Raw genomic sequence first — 16,222 nt, 5'->3', positions numbered from 1 at the left:
CATGGCAGGAGCAGAGGGAGATCTGCTGGAGCCATGCCTGATGGCTCAGAGTGACAAAGGTGACAGATTTGCCCCACAAACATGGGGCTGCTTGAATATGGCCCTCCCAGGAGCACCCTCCTCATTGGGACGTCCCTGGAAATACTGCTGCTCAGACCAATTCCTCCTCTGCTGGGAATACCCACAGCATCCCCGCAGGGATCCTAAGGAGAACATATTTTAGAGTCATTCTCCTGTTACTGAGTTGTGTGTACCTCCCAACACAGGATGAAACACTGCTGCACGCAGGGCACTGACACCCAGCGCTGCTTAGGGCAGGGGGCTTTTGGGTGGCAGACTGAGAGCTGGGGGGAGATGAGAGGTGAACCCCACCACTCAGGATCTGCTCCCTGGGCTCAGGAAAGCTCATGCAGAGAGCTGAATCAAGACTGGTCCCACCACACGGGGGCTTTTGGCAGCTCTGCCAGCACGAGGCATCCCCGTCCTGGCACCGCCTCGCTCCCCGCTGCCCACGCAGCACCGGAGGGCTGGCAGCGAGTGGTGCAAGAAGTGAAATAGCTTTAGCTGTAAGCACCATTTGCTGTGCCTCAGGATGGCAGACTCATTTGTCACTGTTTTCTTCTCCTGCAGCTCTTTTGATTCATCTGGGATCCAATAACTTTGTTAATATGATTTCTTTTATACCCTGGCTGAGTGAAGAGTCCAAGGAAGACGTGGCAGCCACTGGAGGCATTAAATACCTCACACACAGCACAGCTCCCTGCTCTGCCTTGTCCAAAACCATTCTTTACAGGTCCTTTATTGACAGAAATCACATGGGGAGCAGGAGGAGCACCCAAAACAAGAAGATATGTTGACAATTTTCTTGCAATATTCTGTCTCCTGCTCTTTCTGAAAGTCCTTCCTCCCCAAAGCTGTCAGCAAACCATCACACTGGCCTTCTTCTATCAGACCATGCAAAAACTCGTGGGTAAACACAAGGACAAAAGCAATTCTCTGTTGCATCAGCAGGAATATGAAGAAATTGAGATCAATGTGCTCACTCAAAGCAATACTTCATCAGCTTCGTGAGATAGTAATCTGGTTTTTACCAGGATAAAATTACAGCAATGTACAGCCCCAAACATCTTGGGAAAAAAGGGAATTTCAAAGTAGACATATTTTTCTACTTTTAATACTATTCATTACGCTGAATGTAATGAATAGAAGGAGAACTAACTGCATCAACGACCAAATCACTGTTGTGTCTGACTTGTTTAAACAAGACTGTGATTTACTGCACTGCCAGCTAATGAAGAGCTGTACAAGAACTGATCAATGCCATCATTGTCTGGCAGCACAAAGCAGGAACTACTCAGCATATTGTCCAAAACAAAGACTCCCCCCCAAGCTCCCTGCCAGGGACTTGCTTACGAGGCGACACAGTTTGCAAAGAGCCACAGCATGCCCCCAAACTTGAAATGATCACTCAAAATCAGGAACCTTTTCTGACCTGTGCTTCCAACCTGAGTACAAGGTAAAAAATAAAAGAAATGGATGAAGAAAGTGTTTATCTTGCAGCTGTCTTCCTTAAATTGCCCTTTGTGATACTGTGCATTTAAGCAGTTTTGTCAGCTCAGGGCAGTTTCATGTTCATTAACAGAGGTAACTGAACTCAGAGCCAGGTGCTCACAGGCAAAAAACTCCTAATTCCATCTTCAGTACCTTACTCTTCCCTTCTCTTATCTGCACCAATGTTAATCACAGCAGGGATAAGACAGGATAGCCCCCAGCAAAAGAAAGTTCTGGAGAAGAGCAGAGGCTGAACCTTCAGCAGCCCCTTTGATGCAGCTCCTCACCCAGGAGGGATCACACCCAGCACACCTCCACATCGCACAGAGGGAGTCTGAAGAGATGCAACAAACCAAGGGTGCCCTTTTAGTGATGGTCTCCTCCAAAATCCCCATCCCAGGCCCGCTCAGCATCACAAGTATTTTAAGTCCCTGCTCTCGGTGCAGCCCTGCCACATCTGCTGACAGTGCTCTGCAGATCCGCGCCCGGCCCCGGAGCAAGCGCCAGTTCTGCAGGAGCTGCCTGGAGTTAATTAGCAGGAGCTGTCATGTCAGTGCTTTCGGAGATGGGGATCAGCCTGGGAACAAGCTTGTAGAACCCGAACCATTTAAAAATGTAAAATCTCTTTCCATTACCATCAACAAGGCTGAGTTTGTGTCAAGTCACACGGCGTATTGGCACCTTCCAGATCCACGAGAAGCGCTTTTCACATCATCTCTGTTTGCAGAGCACAGCAATGTCTGCTAACACGGCAAGGGGTTGTCAGGCCTCCTATTACAAACCTTATTTGTCACACACACGCAAAACAATCTGATGTGTCAAGATGCCACCAGTTGCACACAGCACCGTGTACGCACTTGTAGTGCGAAAACAAGACACCTGCTCATGCCCCAACCAGGCCAAAATCAACACAGCTAACTCCTTTTTCCACTTCAGGGTTCTGAATATGAGATACAGCAAATTCATTTACATAACACTGCCACATCCTTAGTGCTCATAGATGCAGACGGGTAGATGAATGAGAAAGTTGAGGTGCTGGCAGGACTTGAATAGAAGAAAAACTAAAGTTTCAAGGCAAACCAAACACCTTTTCCAATGAGAAGTGGATCCTTGTTTCATTCCAGCTGTACTAAGTGTTCCCCCACCATACACATGAAACATTCCCAAACTATCAAAATTAAAAATAACTGATGCTTCACCTTCTCAGTGAAAAACACTGGTGAAATGAAAACTAAATATTGTTAGTTAATCTAATTCTGTATTTTTCTCAACCCTCCTCTCCAACTCTTAGGAACATTTCCCCACTCCCATGAGAGAAGAGAATCCTAAGCCAAGGCTGTAGAGGACAAGGGAAGGAGTAAACAGCAGGGACACTTGCCACACTCACCCAAACTCAGCACCACAGCCTCATCCTCCTTCACCCTATCACCACCTTTGTAACACCACAGGAACTCTGTTTCTGGACAAAGCATCATGTTCAGGAGCCCTTCTGCAGGGCAGCAGAAGTTGCCATCAGGAAACATCCCAATTAAAAAAAAAAAAAAAAAAAACAGTGTTTTATCACCACGACACTGCAATCCCATCTGGAAGTGCTTCAAAGCCAATATCCAACAACTAGCAGGGCTTCTCACTGTCACGTGGGGTTGCTGCTCTGCCTGGTTTATTCCTGTGAAGAGTGATCATGGACGGCTGATTATTGTAGCAGATAGTTGACCTTTATCTAAAATTCCATTAAAAAGCTTTATTGACTGTAGTCTTTCAGGGTCTTTCAGGATTCACTGGGTCATTTATTCACTGTCGGAGATCCATTGGTTTTTAAGCTTTTAGGAGTGCTCAAGCTCCAGGAAGGAGCTGGGTTTTTTGTAATTTTTAAATGGTTTTGAGGCTGTGCGAGGGGGTGGTTTCTTTTCTGCTCCCTCTCCGGTGTGGCTAGGGCAGAGGAGGTTATCTTAAGGCACATGAAAAGGAGAGAAAGTCTGCCAGCGTGGCACAACTACTGCCAGGGCAGGTTGGCTTGTGCACGTGCATGCAGCAGAGCCATGCACTGCCAGCAGCTCCCAGGGAGGATGTCTTCTTCCCTTCAGCCAACAGACATTCAGGTCTAACTCCTTCATACAGCATCCTTGTGAAATGTGTGACTCCATACCATCATGCCAGGTTTTCGTCAGCTAAAGCCAACTTTTCTGGGCCATGCGCCTGCCTCGAACAGAAATAAGGAAAATAAAAGAATGGTTCAGCCCTTTCTGAAAGGGAATTTATAGAAATGGTTTACTCAAGCTAAAAAAAATTCTGGTGACAGCTCCCCCAGGCTTCGTAGGAGTGTCCTGAAAGGATGTTACTCCCTTTCCCATTCAGTGACAAAAAGAAAAGAAAACAGTGGGAGGAAGACAATGTATGCATCAAATGAAGCAGTAGATCTGGAAAAAAAATAGTGTGAATTTGTCTTTGAGGAATACGTTATAATGCAGATATACTTGGGAACTGAACTAAGGCTGCACAGACCTCTTTGGCATTTCCAGACTTTGCAGTGCTTGGCATTATTTTTTTAATATTGCATATCATTATTCCATACCTACATTTAGTTCAATATATATTGAGAGAAAAAAGAGAAATAACAAATTTCAACAGTCATCTTGGGTTTATTAAAATCTTTGGGTAAAACCCAAATATGCCCAAGCCACCAATAATGCTTTAATTGTGTGATTATTTCTAAATCTGAACCAGCATTTCTGATTTCAGAAGTAAATTTTTTTCCTTTCTCAACACTTTGACTTCTGCTGAATTTTCACCCTAAAATGACGATTCAGTTAATCATTTATTTCTCTTGCCAGTAATAATCCCCAGTAATAATCTCCAGTAACAGTGCTTCCCCATTCCTACCAGCTTGGTTTAGAAGCGAAGAAGGTCTCACGGAGCCTCCTCCTCACAGGCAGCCAGGCTGCATTCCCCACAGTCTGTATGCTCTCATTTTCTATGCATTTCCAGATCCAAAACCTTCTGTTTTCTTCCCCTTGTTTGCTCTTGGCAGCTATTGGCAGGAGACATCCTCTTAATGATCTTTTTCTGGCCTTCTAGACGACTGCTCAGACTTCTACAGATCTTTCATTATTAACGCAGAAGCCTCGTAAGTCAGTTTTAATGGCCTGTGCAATTTTTACTCCTTAGCAGGAGACATAACCCCCTCCATATGGATGTATGTTTATTAATATAAATCCTTAATATCATTTTTCCCAATGAGAATAATCAGCAGAAGTCAACCGGCAGGCATTACACCTTGTACTGGTTCATCCCAAAAATCAAAAAGCAATCTTTGCCCTGCACTGTGTGGAGCCATGGCAGGGAGGAGCAGATAATCCTTCTCCCTGAGGTTGCCTAGGCACCGAGTGACAGCGAGGTTTCTTTGCAGGGCCCTGCAGACACAGGACCACATCCTGACCACAGCCGCTTTCATTTCCCTACCGGGGGATTCATTACCTGGTTTCAGTCCCTTACTGATATTCCTGGAATATCTCCAATCTCCACTTCTATTCTGACCTGGCAGAAAAGAAGGATGGGTCATTCATGTTAGGGACGTGTAAGGAATGCCAACAAACCCACTTTTTGTCTGCAACTCGACTATTTGCTGTTAGTGCTCAGCCTTCATTACCAGCACATCCTCGCCGACGCTTTAAATGGGGAGACTTGGAAAACAGGACAAAAATCCGTGGTTTATTTCTAAAGACTGTCCTCATTTCTTCCCTATAACCAAAGGGCAATTGTCCATTTATTCCTTTAAACGTTTTTCTGCTGTACAAATTGACTCCCATTTTTCTTTTAAATACACCCTTTGAGTCTCAAGATGGAGTTAAATAATAACAAACACCACAGAAGAAACAGAAGCCATTCCCAATGCTATTAGATGAGATTTCTGTTCTTCCAGTTGAGCAGGAATTGTTTTCTCCTGTCTCTTTTGTAACTCCTCCATGGGTATCAGGAGACTTCTTCCATTTAGCAATTAGCACAGAAATTGGTGTTACCCCTTCTGCAGTCATGACTTCCATCTTCCCTCATTTACTGCATTTCATCTAAGTTTATCAGTGAGGAAGGTAACAGAGATACTCCAGTGCATCAAAGGACAAAAAGTGCCTGAATATTTGTGACGCTGAAGCACGTTGTGACACTGAAATGTAGGAGTCCTGTTGGAATCTCAAAGCTGTCCTTCATTTTTTTTATTATTTTTGTTTTAACTAGGTAGCACATAAAAGAGTTTAATCATGGCAACATAGCCCATTTCACCTACCTTTACAGTTAAACTATGCTTAGTGACAACCCACCAAACATAATGGGCAAAATTTATCTTCACAGATGGTGAATTTTACAGTACAGATCAGACCGGCAAGGCCACAAAATAATCTCCAGTGTCATAAGAATTTCATTGCAGACATGTATAGATCATCTGTCAAAAAAGTGAGCAGCATGACTGCCAGGCACAGCAAAAGCACTAAATGCACACTTAGTCTCCAAATTCTGCCCCTTGACATATCTGGGTCCTTCACTTACACCAAGCCACGCCAGCTGGGTTGCAGTATGAAGAGAAACAAATTCCCCAGACCAGAGCACCACCAAACCTCCACTCCACCTGAAATTCTAGTTATTGAATGAAAACAAACAGCCAAGATCACAGCAAAACCAGTTTGGACTGATGGAAGCTACTGGAAGTGATAGCTGGAGCTTCACAAACAAGCTGCAGCATCACCCCATAAGTAACACTGGGAGGAAGGGTTGTCTAACAAGTGAGCATCTTTCAACACAGCACCCTGCTGAATCAAGGAACTGTTTCCAATTGCTTTTCGGTTTCCAAGCTTGGTTAAGAATCCCAAATTTTACCAAAACAATGAAGAATCAGGTCTCATATGAGAACTGAAGTCAGTTTTGCTAGAACAAAATCCAACATGAAATAAAATACTACACAACACAGCATGAAATAGTAAAGAAGTGCATAAAATTGAGCATATCTGTTCCTTTGCATACTGTCAGAGCTCAAGGCTGGCATCAAACGCTGCGCTGAGAATGACTTGATTTTGATCTATCATCTCATATGAGCCAGACTGCAATTCACCCAGCTACACTTATAACAGATATGATTAAAAACTATCAGTTATATTAGGCAAAAATATATTTCCCAAGGCAAACATTCACTTCAATGTATTTTTCTCTGGCTATAACATGCAGAAATTCTACGTATATAAAAACCTTCAGGGTTTTTATGGACATTAGCATTGAGCTGAAAACCAGGGAAAGCTGGTGAGGGAAACTGCATAAATTAGATGCAGGAACTATAATGCTTGTATTTCCCTCAGCATAATTCCCTGCCCACTGTGTAAACTTCAGCTGGATAATCTCCCCATGGGCCCCACGTATGTCATTTGAAACAATCATAGCAACAGTTGCTGGTGCTCCTTCCATCCTGAAGGACAGGTGAACCATCAGCAGAATTGCCTTTTTGCCTCTTACTTTCAGCATTCAACTGAAGGTTAAATAAAAATACTTGCAGTTTCTCTGATGAAAAGCACGATGCAAGCAGAGCCAAATCAAAGCCCAGACAGGCTGGACTATACAGACCAATGGTGACTTTTCCAAGGAAATATTTCTGGGCACGTAAAACATGCTGATTTATTGTAACAGAAACATTTCCTGGAGATTAACCGATTCCATACTTTCAAAGAAGGAAATCCCCATGGAAACCTGACTGCTTTCTCAGCAGCTCGGGAGCACCAAGATGCACGTTCTGTGTGTTGGGAGAACACCTGACAGCTGGAGCCATGCAAGCCACAGGGGGCTGTGGGAGAAGATGAGGGTCTTGGCAGTAGCCAGGCTTTGTGTCTCATCCTGGGGCTCCCCAGTTTGGAAGTTCTCCAGTCCCTCATTTTCTGCTTCCCTGAAACCCCAGGTTAGGTACCGTGCTCAGAGCTTCCAGGACCTATTTTGCTTTTGGAAGACAACATTTCAAAACTGTCTCTGCAAGAAGTCTTTGATTATTTCCTGGCCAGTAGAAATATCAAAACTCTACCCTTGTGCCATTTAGTACAAGGCAAATGCTATTTTAGAAATTCCAATGGAAAGAAAACATCCTCATCTTAGGTTGTCTCTAATACCTTGGGAATTTTATCTGTGGTGTGGCAAAGGGAACAAAAAACTAAGAATTAAGAGCTGATGTTAAATCCTTGCAGAGCCTTGGGCAAATTCTATAATCTCTCTGCTATAGCACAGTCGATCAATACACAACTGCTGAAACCCAACTGCTCCATGAGGTTGGTCCATCTTCTGACAGTGGATGCTGGCCAAATCCATATTTAACAAAGAAAAATCAGTAAATCCAGGTAAAAGCAAGACTAAGTTATGTTTAAACCTGACCCAAACCTTTTAAAGTCTGGTTAAACCCCACTATATTTCTCACACATTCCCCCCCCCCCCATCAGTAGCACTGCACTATGAACCACTTGTCCCAATTCACGCAGCAATCTGTAAGTTTATTAATATTCATGTGCTATTTCACAGATGTTGAATGATGTGAAAGTGCTGCATAAGGTTTGCTGTCTGTTTTCTCAACATCTGTCCCCAAAGTGCACTTCTGTCATGTTCTGCTCCCATCGTTCTCGGATCAGAAAGTCAGAAGCAAGGCACAAATCTGCTCTGAGGTTTCCTTGCATGTGCTGCAACTCCTTCTTTCCCAAGTGCCTCACATTCTCACAGCAGATGACACTTCTCAATTACCTTTTGGCCCTCTTATTCCCCCAGTTTGGCTCACATTTCTCTCTGAATTTGGTCTCTGTGAAGCTCTGAACCCACAGTCTGACAGCTAAGGACATAGCAAATATTCAGCACTAACCCTCAGGGTGGTTAGAAATGCCTGAATTTTCCTGTTACAGGCAGATTCACAAGTAAAGGTCAACAGAAAAGTCCCCAAAGTTAAAACAAAAATGGGCCACAAAACAAGCAGTCAAAAGCTTGAGGAAGCAGGGTAGGCTGGTCTGACAGGAAAATTGAAGACTACTTGCAAGGTTTGGCCCCAAATCCTGGCTCTGCCAAAGGATTCCTACACAAGCTGAGGCACATCTCATTTTCTCACCTCTCAGCTCCCCTCCATACAATGCAACAAAACAGTTCCTCACCACATATGACCTGCGCAAAATGTATCCAATGTACTTTGGAAAGATGGTAATAAAATCGATAAAAGCAGAGTAACTTTCACCAAAGAAATCAAAAACCCTCCTGCAAACTGTTTAGCAAAACAGATTACAGCAGTTACCCTGGCTGACTTACAGAAGGATAATTCAAGAGGCAGAATTACTACCAGAAGCAAACAGAATTAAAATAAGAAATAATCAAACAAACATTTATAGCTCATGCTTTAAAATCAATGCCCATGTTCCAAAAAGTATCATCCACACAGAGAATTTATAGTTTTCCCCTGCTGGAGAGGAAATGCCAAAGTTCTCTCAGGAAAACACCGAATATAACCAAAGAAATTACACCCAACAGCAATTTGCCTCTATTTGTAGACTGCTTAGCATTCAGCACTTTAAAAATTCTCTTACCTTAATACAAACTGGTCTGCTAGTGAGTCATCAGCCAGGCAAACATGAAAGGTCACAATGTCACCTTCTCTGACCGGGTTCAGTGGTAAGCGAATAACGATATTTTCATCAAGCCTTAGTGAAGACTGTTTTAATTGGTCTTGATTTGGGTAAACAACGATGCTACCAATCCTCTCCATAGCTGACAAAGCTTGGTGTTCGTTATCTTCACCTGCATGGATATTGTTTTCCCACTTTTCATCCTCTGGAGAACATTCCCCATCCACTGTATAAATCTTATAGAAGAGCTCCACAGTAATCCCTTCCAGAGAGGCTGTTTCCTCTGAAACCATGGGTGGAGGGGAGCTGAACCAGCTAGGAGACAATTCCAGCTCTGCAACACATAATCCTAGAAGGCCTGTCAATCTGCAGCTGGCCACAACTTCTCTAGACTCCAGGAAAGCAAACATCTTCACACAAGGCAACATCTCCTCAGAACTGTAGTCATCCCAGTCCTTCCCCGCAATATAGAACAAGGTTTGTATTTTGGGTTTATTGGAATAGATTGAGCTGTTGATTATGTGAGATTTTAATTTCCAATTGAAAGTGAATTTATTTGTGAAACCAAAAGATGCAGAAGTCAGCATGAGGTCCAAGGGAACAGGCTGTTCAACAGAAAAGGGTCCATACGTGGCATTTAGGACAGGTGGCTGTTTGGCTTTGTATATAAAGAATGAATCCACCCTAGACTGCAAACTGGAGTTCCTCATGATATCCTGGTTGGCTTCTTTGAGGAAGAAGAAAACATCAGCATTGCAGATGTGGGAGCTCGCGGGGAGATACGTTGGCAGGTTTGAGAATCTCTGTACGCTGTCCATGATCCCTCCTCGGCTCTCCACCACTGCAGGCCAAAGATAAAAGGAAACAAAAAGACAGCTCAAATCTTTGCTTAGCATGCCCCTCAGTTTTTCTCAAAAGCAATGTATTACCAGAGATCAATACTGCTCACTACAATTACAAAACAATCCGACACAGGTACCACGGAATAACACCTTTGGTTCAAAGCTCACACGCTGAAAACATCCCATTGCATCAGCTGTACAGCTCCTCTTCCACTTTCCCCAGTCTGATATATACTTGAAAGCCATTAATCAAGTTCTGGATATAACAAGGAGGGGATTGATTGGCCAGATCCCAATCTAAGTTCCAAAACTTTTTACTTCTTCGGGTTTTTTTCTTTTATCGTCAGATTAAACTTTCAGCTTTTTCTCACCCATGTTTCAATATGCCTTAAAAACTGGTATATTAAATATCAGTAGGCAGTAAAACAACATTTTAAGCAGTAAAACAACGTTTTCTTTAGCCTGATGTCACTAACACACCATGCAATGGGGGGTAGCAAATCTGCATCACTCCCAATTCATTCTGCCAGGTCAGCAGTTTGGAGGTCAGTGGAAAACTGATAAAAGCTTTGTGTTCTTGAAACCAAAACTTTTCACATTAAAATATATGGGGTTTCACAGGGGTCTCTGTGGGATGGATTTATAGACAAGAGTGAACTTGAGAGAAGGAGAAATCCTTTACATACAGAAGGTTTGCAGACGCTTAGAAGGATTTTTTTGTTTAATTCCTGAGGAGAATGAAACACATTTGGAAACCACAAAAGTTTTCTCTGAAACACAATAGTCAATCCTCCAGCCAGCACTGAGCAATTTTTCCCAGGAAAGAAAAGATTCCAGAGGGAGGGAGGGATCAAATAGACGTCTTTGGTTCGGGCCAATCTCTAATTAATAGTGAGATATATTCAACCTGGGCTGCAATTCTACTAGAAACAGTGGGTCTTTCAAACTAACAATTCATATGCTCCAACAAAAAGCCGGTGAATCCAAGCTCCTGGGACTGCCACAGAGGAAATAAACAGAAACCCAATGAATTGAAATGAAGCAGTTCCACAATGCAGAGAGATAGCAGAGGCACAATGACAGATCCTAAGGTCAAAACTCTCGTTGTCTCTCGCTGAAGCTTAGCTGTGATTCCAGTGTTTGTCAGCACTGGGCAGAGCAGATACACAACGTGACAACCACACAAACAATTACACCTGTTCCAGCCAGATGACTCAGATACTCTCAGCCACAATTTAGCAGAGATAAAAGCTCTAATATTTAAGCTCTTTTTTTCAGGTTGTGTATTTTTAAAGCCTACCCATTCATCAAAGACGGATTCTAGGGCAAATCCCATCCATTTGACTTTGCCCCACTCTTGTTCTCAGTTGAAATTCTGGTCATTTATTTTTCAATGGTTTGATATTATCTACCCTTGTTTAAATGCTTCTCATTTCATCACTATACTTTTGCCTTTACTTTTGCTGTATATTTCCTTGTGCCAAGATTTGTCTTCAGCCATTGGAATATTCTTGGTAGGAGTGAGTAAATATGCAAAAATATACAAAGGTATAAAAAAAAAATTCTCAGCAGGAAACAATATCAGTCTCCTCTCTCACTACTGCACATGGGGATCAGATCAGGGTTTCCTCTCAGCTCCACTGGCAAATGCAGATGCAGAGCAGCTGCCAAGCAGTCCTCCCACCTGGCTGTCCTCTGCCTTGCACTGATGCATAAACATCAGCCCATCTCTCCCAACACACCAGGCCAGCCCACACCTTCCTCTGCACAAGGCAAGGAACCCACAGCAACCTGCAACAGGGATAGAGGCAAAAAGCAGAACCTGGTGACCACTGTTCAGCAGGGATCAAGAAATGCCCCACAACCACTTGCTGTGCTGCTCTGTGGGACCCCCAATGCTTTTACCTCAGCACTGAGTAACAAACGTACTTGGAAACACAGTGTGGGTCAAACCTCATCCTGCTCATAGCAGGAGAAAAGAGAAGATGCACACCAGTTCTAGAGCAGAAGTCTCCAGGTTTACAGAGCACCTTGACACAGTGTGGCTTGTTGTGCAATTGCCCAACTCGGGTGCTGAAAGTGAACTTCACTCCTGGGAAAGCCGAGGCAGCGCGGGGAGGGAGGGTATTGTTTCTTTTGCTAAAAAGTCAGATGCAGACAAGCCCTTTCCTGGATTAATTGTAAATAAATTGAACTAGATTTCAAAGTAACACTTTTGAGAAGTTGCATTTGCTGTAAAAATTGTGCAGCCGTACAGATGAGCAAAGGACATAGAGCAGCGAGAGCACGCTCTGATTTCTGGGGGAAGAGCTAAAACCTGCCCTCTCTCAAGACACACCAGGTTGCAGAAGAGACTTAAATAATGACATAGTTCCTGCGCCTAAAGAGGAGCCAAAAACAAGACAAGGCTTAAATACATTTGTGTTTACATTATAGGACTCCCACACACACTTTATGCAGATATTTTATCTCTCTCAAGAAATTATTTACAGGAAGTTTAAAAGGTATGTTTTTCCCTTTCCTCCATTTCACTATAGTGGCAGCATTCAGTGCCTCTTCTCAGAACTGGTGTGAGGACTAGGATATCATCCTGCTGTAACTCAAGCAAAATGAGATACAAATTTTGTTCAAAAGCTTATATGGGAAGCCATAAACACCAGTAGACAGGGCTGGGCTTTGTCCTAGAACCAGCCTGCAACAAAATATGATATCTGAATTTAGCAGCATTTTATGACGCTGTAGGAACATCTAAAAAGAAATTCTTCATACGATGGCAGGCCAACACCCCACCTTTTTAATTCAGCACATCAGCACCACAGCATCAATCTCCTTAGAGCAACGATCAGAAACAGGACACATTTGCAGCTTTCTGGTGTGCAACAATGCAATGAATCAATCACCTGCTCCTTCAATGAGAACTTCAGCAAGGCTTTCTGCAGGTGCTTTGCCCCTGTTAAGATATTCATTCAGATTAGCCAAATACCCAGACCCCTAGAGCAACAGGTCAGCTTTGAAAAATCTCATCACTGCAATTTTATGCCAAAAATTCTTCTCCCCGGAGTTGGGCAATATGCTTATAGCCCAGCTCATCCTGCTAAGTTCGAGAGTAGAGACAGAAAGAAAACACCCTTCTGATGTTTCTCAGGAGCAGAGAGAGAGGAAGACACAACACACAAAACCAAGCATATGATGCTGTGCATAAGAGGTGCCCTTTCCTGGTCCTTACCCTAACCAGCTCAGACCTCAACCAAGGCTTTTTTTCTGATGTCTTGATATTTTCTTTTTTTATTTAATCATGAAATTATCCATTGCTTTTGGTTTTAATCTCACTTGACCCTGGACTTCTGCCACAAAAAGCAGCACAGGACTAAGGCAGACACAAAGCCACAGCTGCAGGGCACGCTGTGCAGTAAAAACCTGCCATTCATGTAACTCAAGATTTCACTGAAGCTACATTTCTTAGATTTCATACTTTTTAATAGGAAGCAAAACAAGTATCCTGCTAGAAGACAGTGGTGGCAGCGGCAGGTCAGCATTAAAAACAATATATATGTTAAGCTGTGGTAAGAAGAAAGTCTTCTAAAATCATCATTTTGTTATTAAAAAGGATAGTAGCTCCTTTTGGAGCACAAATCCAAATTTCACATTTAAATTTTCTCTCTACTTAGCAAACTACTTAACAGGAGCCAAGTCTTCCATAAGCCCTCAGTAATTCTGAAGCTGGAGGTGCAAGGAACAACAAGTGTTTAAAATTGCCAGTTTTTCAATATCCTTTTTCTCTGAAAACAAACAAGAAGCCAATCCTGCACCTGTGGAAAACTGTGAAAATGTTAAAATTCATCTTTCCTGCAGCATCATCAGAATTGCAGAGCGAGATCATACAGACACTCCTCTTTGTAAAAGAGGAATAATTTCAAGTAATGTGGTGCCAGTAAGTACTATGATGTTATCCATGACTCATAGAGGCAATCAATGGCTTGTCTGTATAGGAGAAAAATCACCAGCCCTTCCCACCAGCCTTTACTGAAGACCATAAAGATCAAACTACACATGTACATTATTCCACTATAAAAATGGCTCTATTCATAATAATTATTTTGTTCTGGAATTGCAGGCATTAGCCTGGAATAAAAACACACTGTATCCCAGAATAGGGTGTCTACACAAGGAAAGCTATTCTGGAACTTATAAACCACAGGAGAATAATTAATTATGGGCCAGCTGTGTAGGTCACTTTCTCTCACACAGGCAACGGGTAAGACCTGATGCTGTGCAGTGGCCTCAGCCATGAGATGTTTTTCCAGGTGAAAAACCTGGCTACAGCTGGGGAAACTCTGACTCCTAATCCTGGCAGCAGGAAAATGAGGAGGATGATTACAGTGTGGAAGTCTACCACGAGTTTAGACATCATTTGAGCACTATGAGTAGGCTAAGTTTGGGTTGTGTGAGGATTTAAGGAGCCTAGATGAACACCCGCCTCGTGCTCTCCCTGACTCATTCAAAATTTAGTGAAATAACCATGAAAGGAGGATGTCACTGTTTACTTCCCACATTCAGAGTCCATCCTGTGACTCATCTCCTCAGTTTTACATTCATGAGGAAAAGGAGGAGAAAAAGCCTCCATAGTGCCCTTGAGGGGTAAACTTCCATCATCTAACTAAGAAAAATTCCATCACCTGCCATTCAAAACCAAGCCTTACTCCTTTAGTACTTGAGGCAGTTATCCCGTGAACCACACTGGCACAGAAAAAGAACCATAACAACAAAAAATGTTTTCAACTGTAACAGAATAATTTGAAGATATAAATGATACTGCAGGAAAGAGTTAAGAAGAGTTCCCAATACTTTTTTAACATTAAAGCCACCCCATTAGCTGTCAACACATAAAAAACTGTAGAGTGAGAAAAGATGATAGGATCCTTTCAAGCTTTTCTCATTCTCTCTTCCTCTTATCCCAATTTGATGTAAGGATATAACTTGATGTAGGACTTGCAACCAGTTTACAGTCCTTACATTCAATCTTGATTACATACTTGTGGAGACAGAGATTCAACTTTGCAAAAGACTGCTGGTCCAGTAGCTTGTTTTGAAACACAAGAAAAAGGATGCAATAAAAAAAAAAAAAAAAAAAAAAAAAAAGAGAAGTCCACTTAATCCAAACATCTCAAACTAAAGAGTGGTTAATTAACTTTTGCAGGCTTGGGACAATGTCTCACATACTTATCTCCAAATGTCTGAGTCAAGCTGCTGTTACTTAGGCTTCACTGCAGCTGCACGTTTTTGCCACCCTCTGTGGGAGTCGGCCCATCTCATTTCAGATGGGTATCAAAGCCCAGCCACCCTCCAACCTCCTCTTTCACCAAATCAGGGTCTCTCCAGAATTCATTCATCCTCTCCTAGACACTTACATCTGTAGGATGATAAGTCACCCTTGGGAGGAGCCTCCTTCTATCCAAAATCTCGACTGCTAAAGGTGGCCAGTGGAGACCTGCATGTGGCAGGTTTAGGTGACCATGGCCAGAGCAGTCCTGCCCCATCAGATCTGTTGGCTCACTCTTCACTAAAGCTTCTCCTCCCACACCACATGCCTATGTTTGCCCATCGCGCTGCTTTCAAAAAGCTTTAAAGAAAGCAACATCTCTGGCCTCATAAATCTTTTGTCTACTAAAATGCATTTTTAAGTGCAAAATTAAACCATGCATATGAATGAAACCCCTGATCAGGCCACAAGTTCAGTAATAAATTGTATTTTTGTGTTCCAAGGCATGTCAAGTGCTATGCCTGCTTACCATTGCCAGAAGATTAAGTTGGATGGGGAAGTTTCTGAGCTGGTGCTTACCACAGTTTTTAGCTTGCATGCATTTTGCAGAGTCACCCATACTGAAAGACATATGTGCAGCAAGGCCACCTACAGATAGTAATAAAACCGTACTGTCTGAAAGGCTGCCTATAAATCTTATTAAAGTAATCCCTTCCCTGAACCCAGATTATTACATTCACCTTTATGGTAGAATAAAAATTAATTTTCTCAGCTATACTAAGTGTATGATAAGAAGGCATCGCTTGGGACTAAATAAAGATTATAATTAACTCCAACTGAATAAATCTAAATTTAGCTTGGACTAGCAATTTGTTTTCATACATTTTCCTCTACGACTGAGTGAATAGGTACAGCAGGATTAGCATCCCATGCCAGTTCCAGCACTGCTGTCA

General features: G+C 42.7%; 1 protein-coding gene across 3 annotated transcripts in view; it reads right to left on the bottom strand.

Moving 5' to 3' along the window:
- Nucleotides 1-16,222, bottom strand: part of TMEM132B (transmembrane protein 132B) — a 231,313-nt gene that overhangs the window by 158,268 nt on the left and 56,823 nt on the right. For all 3 annotated transcript variants that reach the window (XM_064675197.1, XM_064675199.1, XM_064675198.1), the window contains exon 2: nt 9,129-10,008. In XM_064675197.1, coding sequence (XP_064531267.1) covers nt 9,129-10,008 — 880 coding nt within the window. The remainder of the gene's footprint in view (nt 1-9,128; nt 10,009-16,222) is intronic.

The sequence above is a fragment of the Pseudopipra pipra genome, chromosome 18 (assembly GCF_036250125.1).
Source record: "Pseudopipra pipra isolate bDixPip1 chromosome 18, bDixPip1.hap1, whole genome shotgun sequence".
NCBI lineage: Eukaryota > Metazoa > Chordata > Aves > Passeriformes > Pipridae > Pseudopipra > Pseudopipra pipra.
The sequence above is the reverse complement of the archived record's forward strand: the minus strand, read 5'-3'. Positions and strand labels throughout refer to the sequence as shown.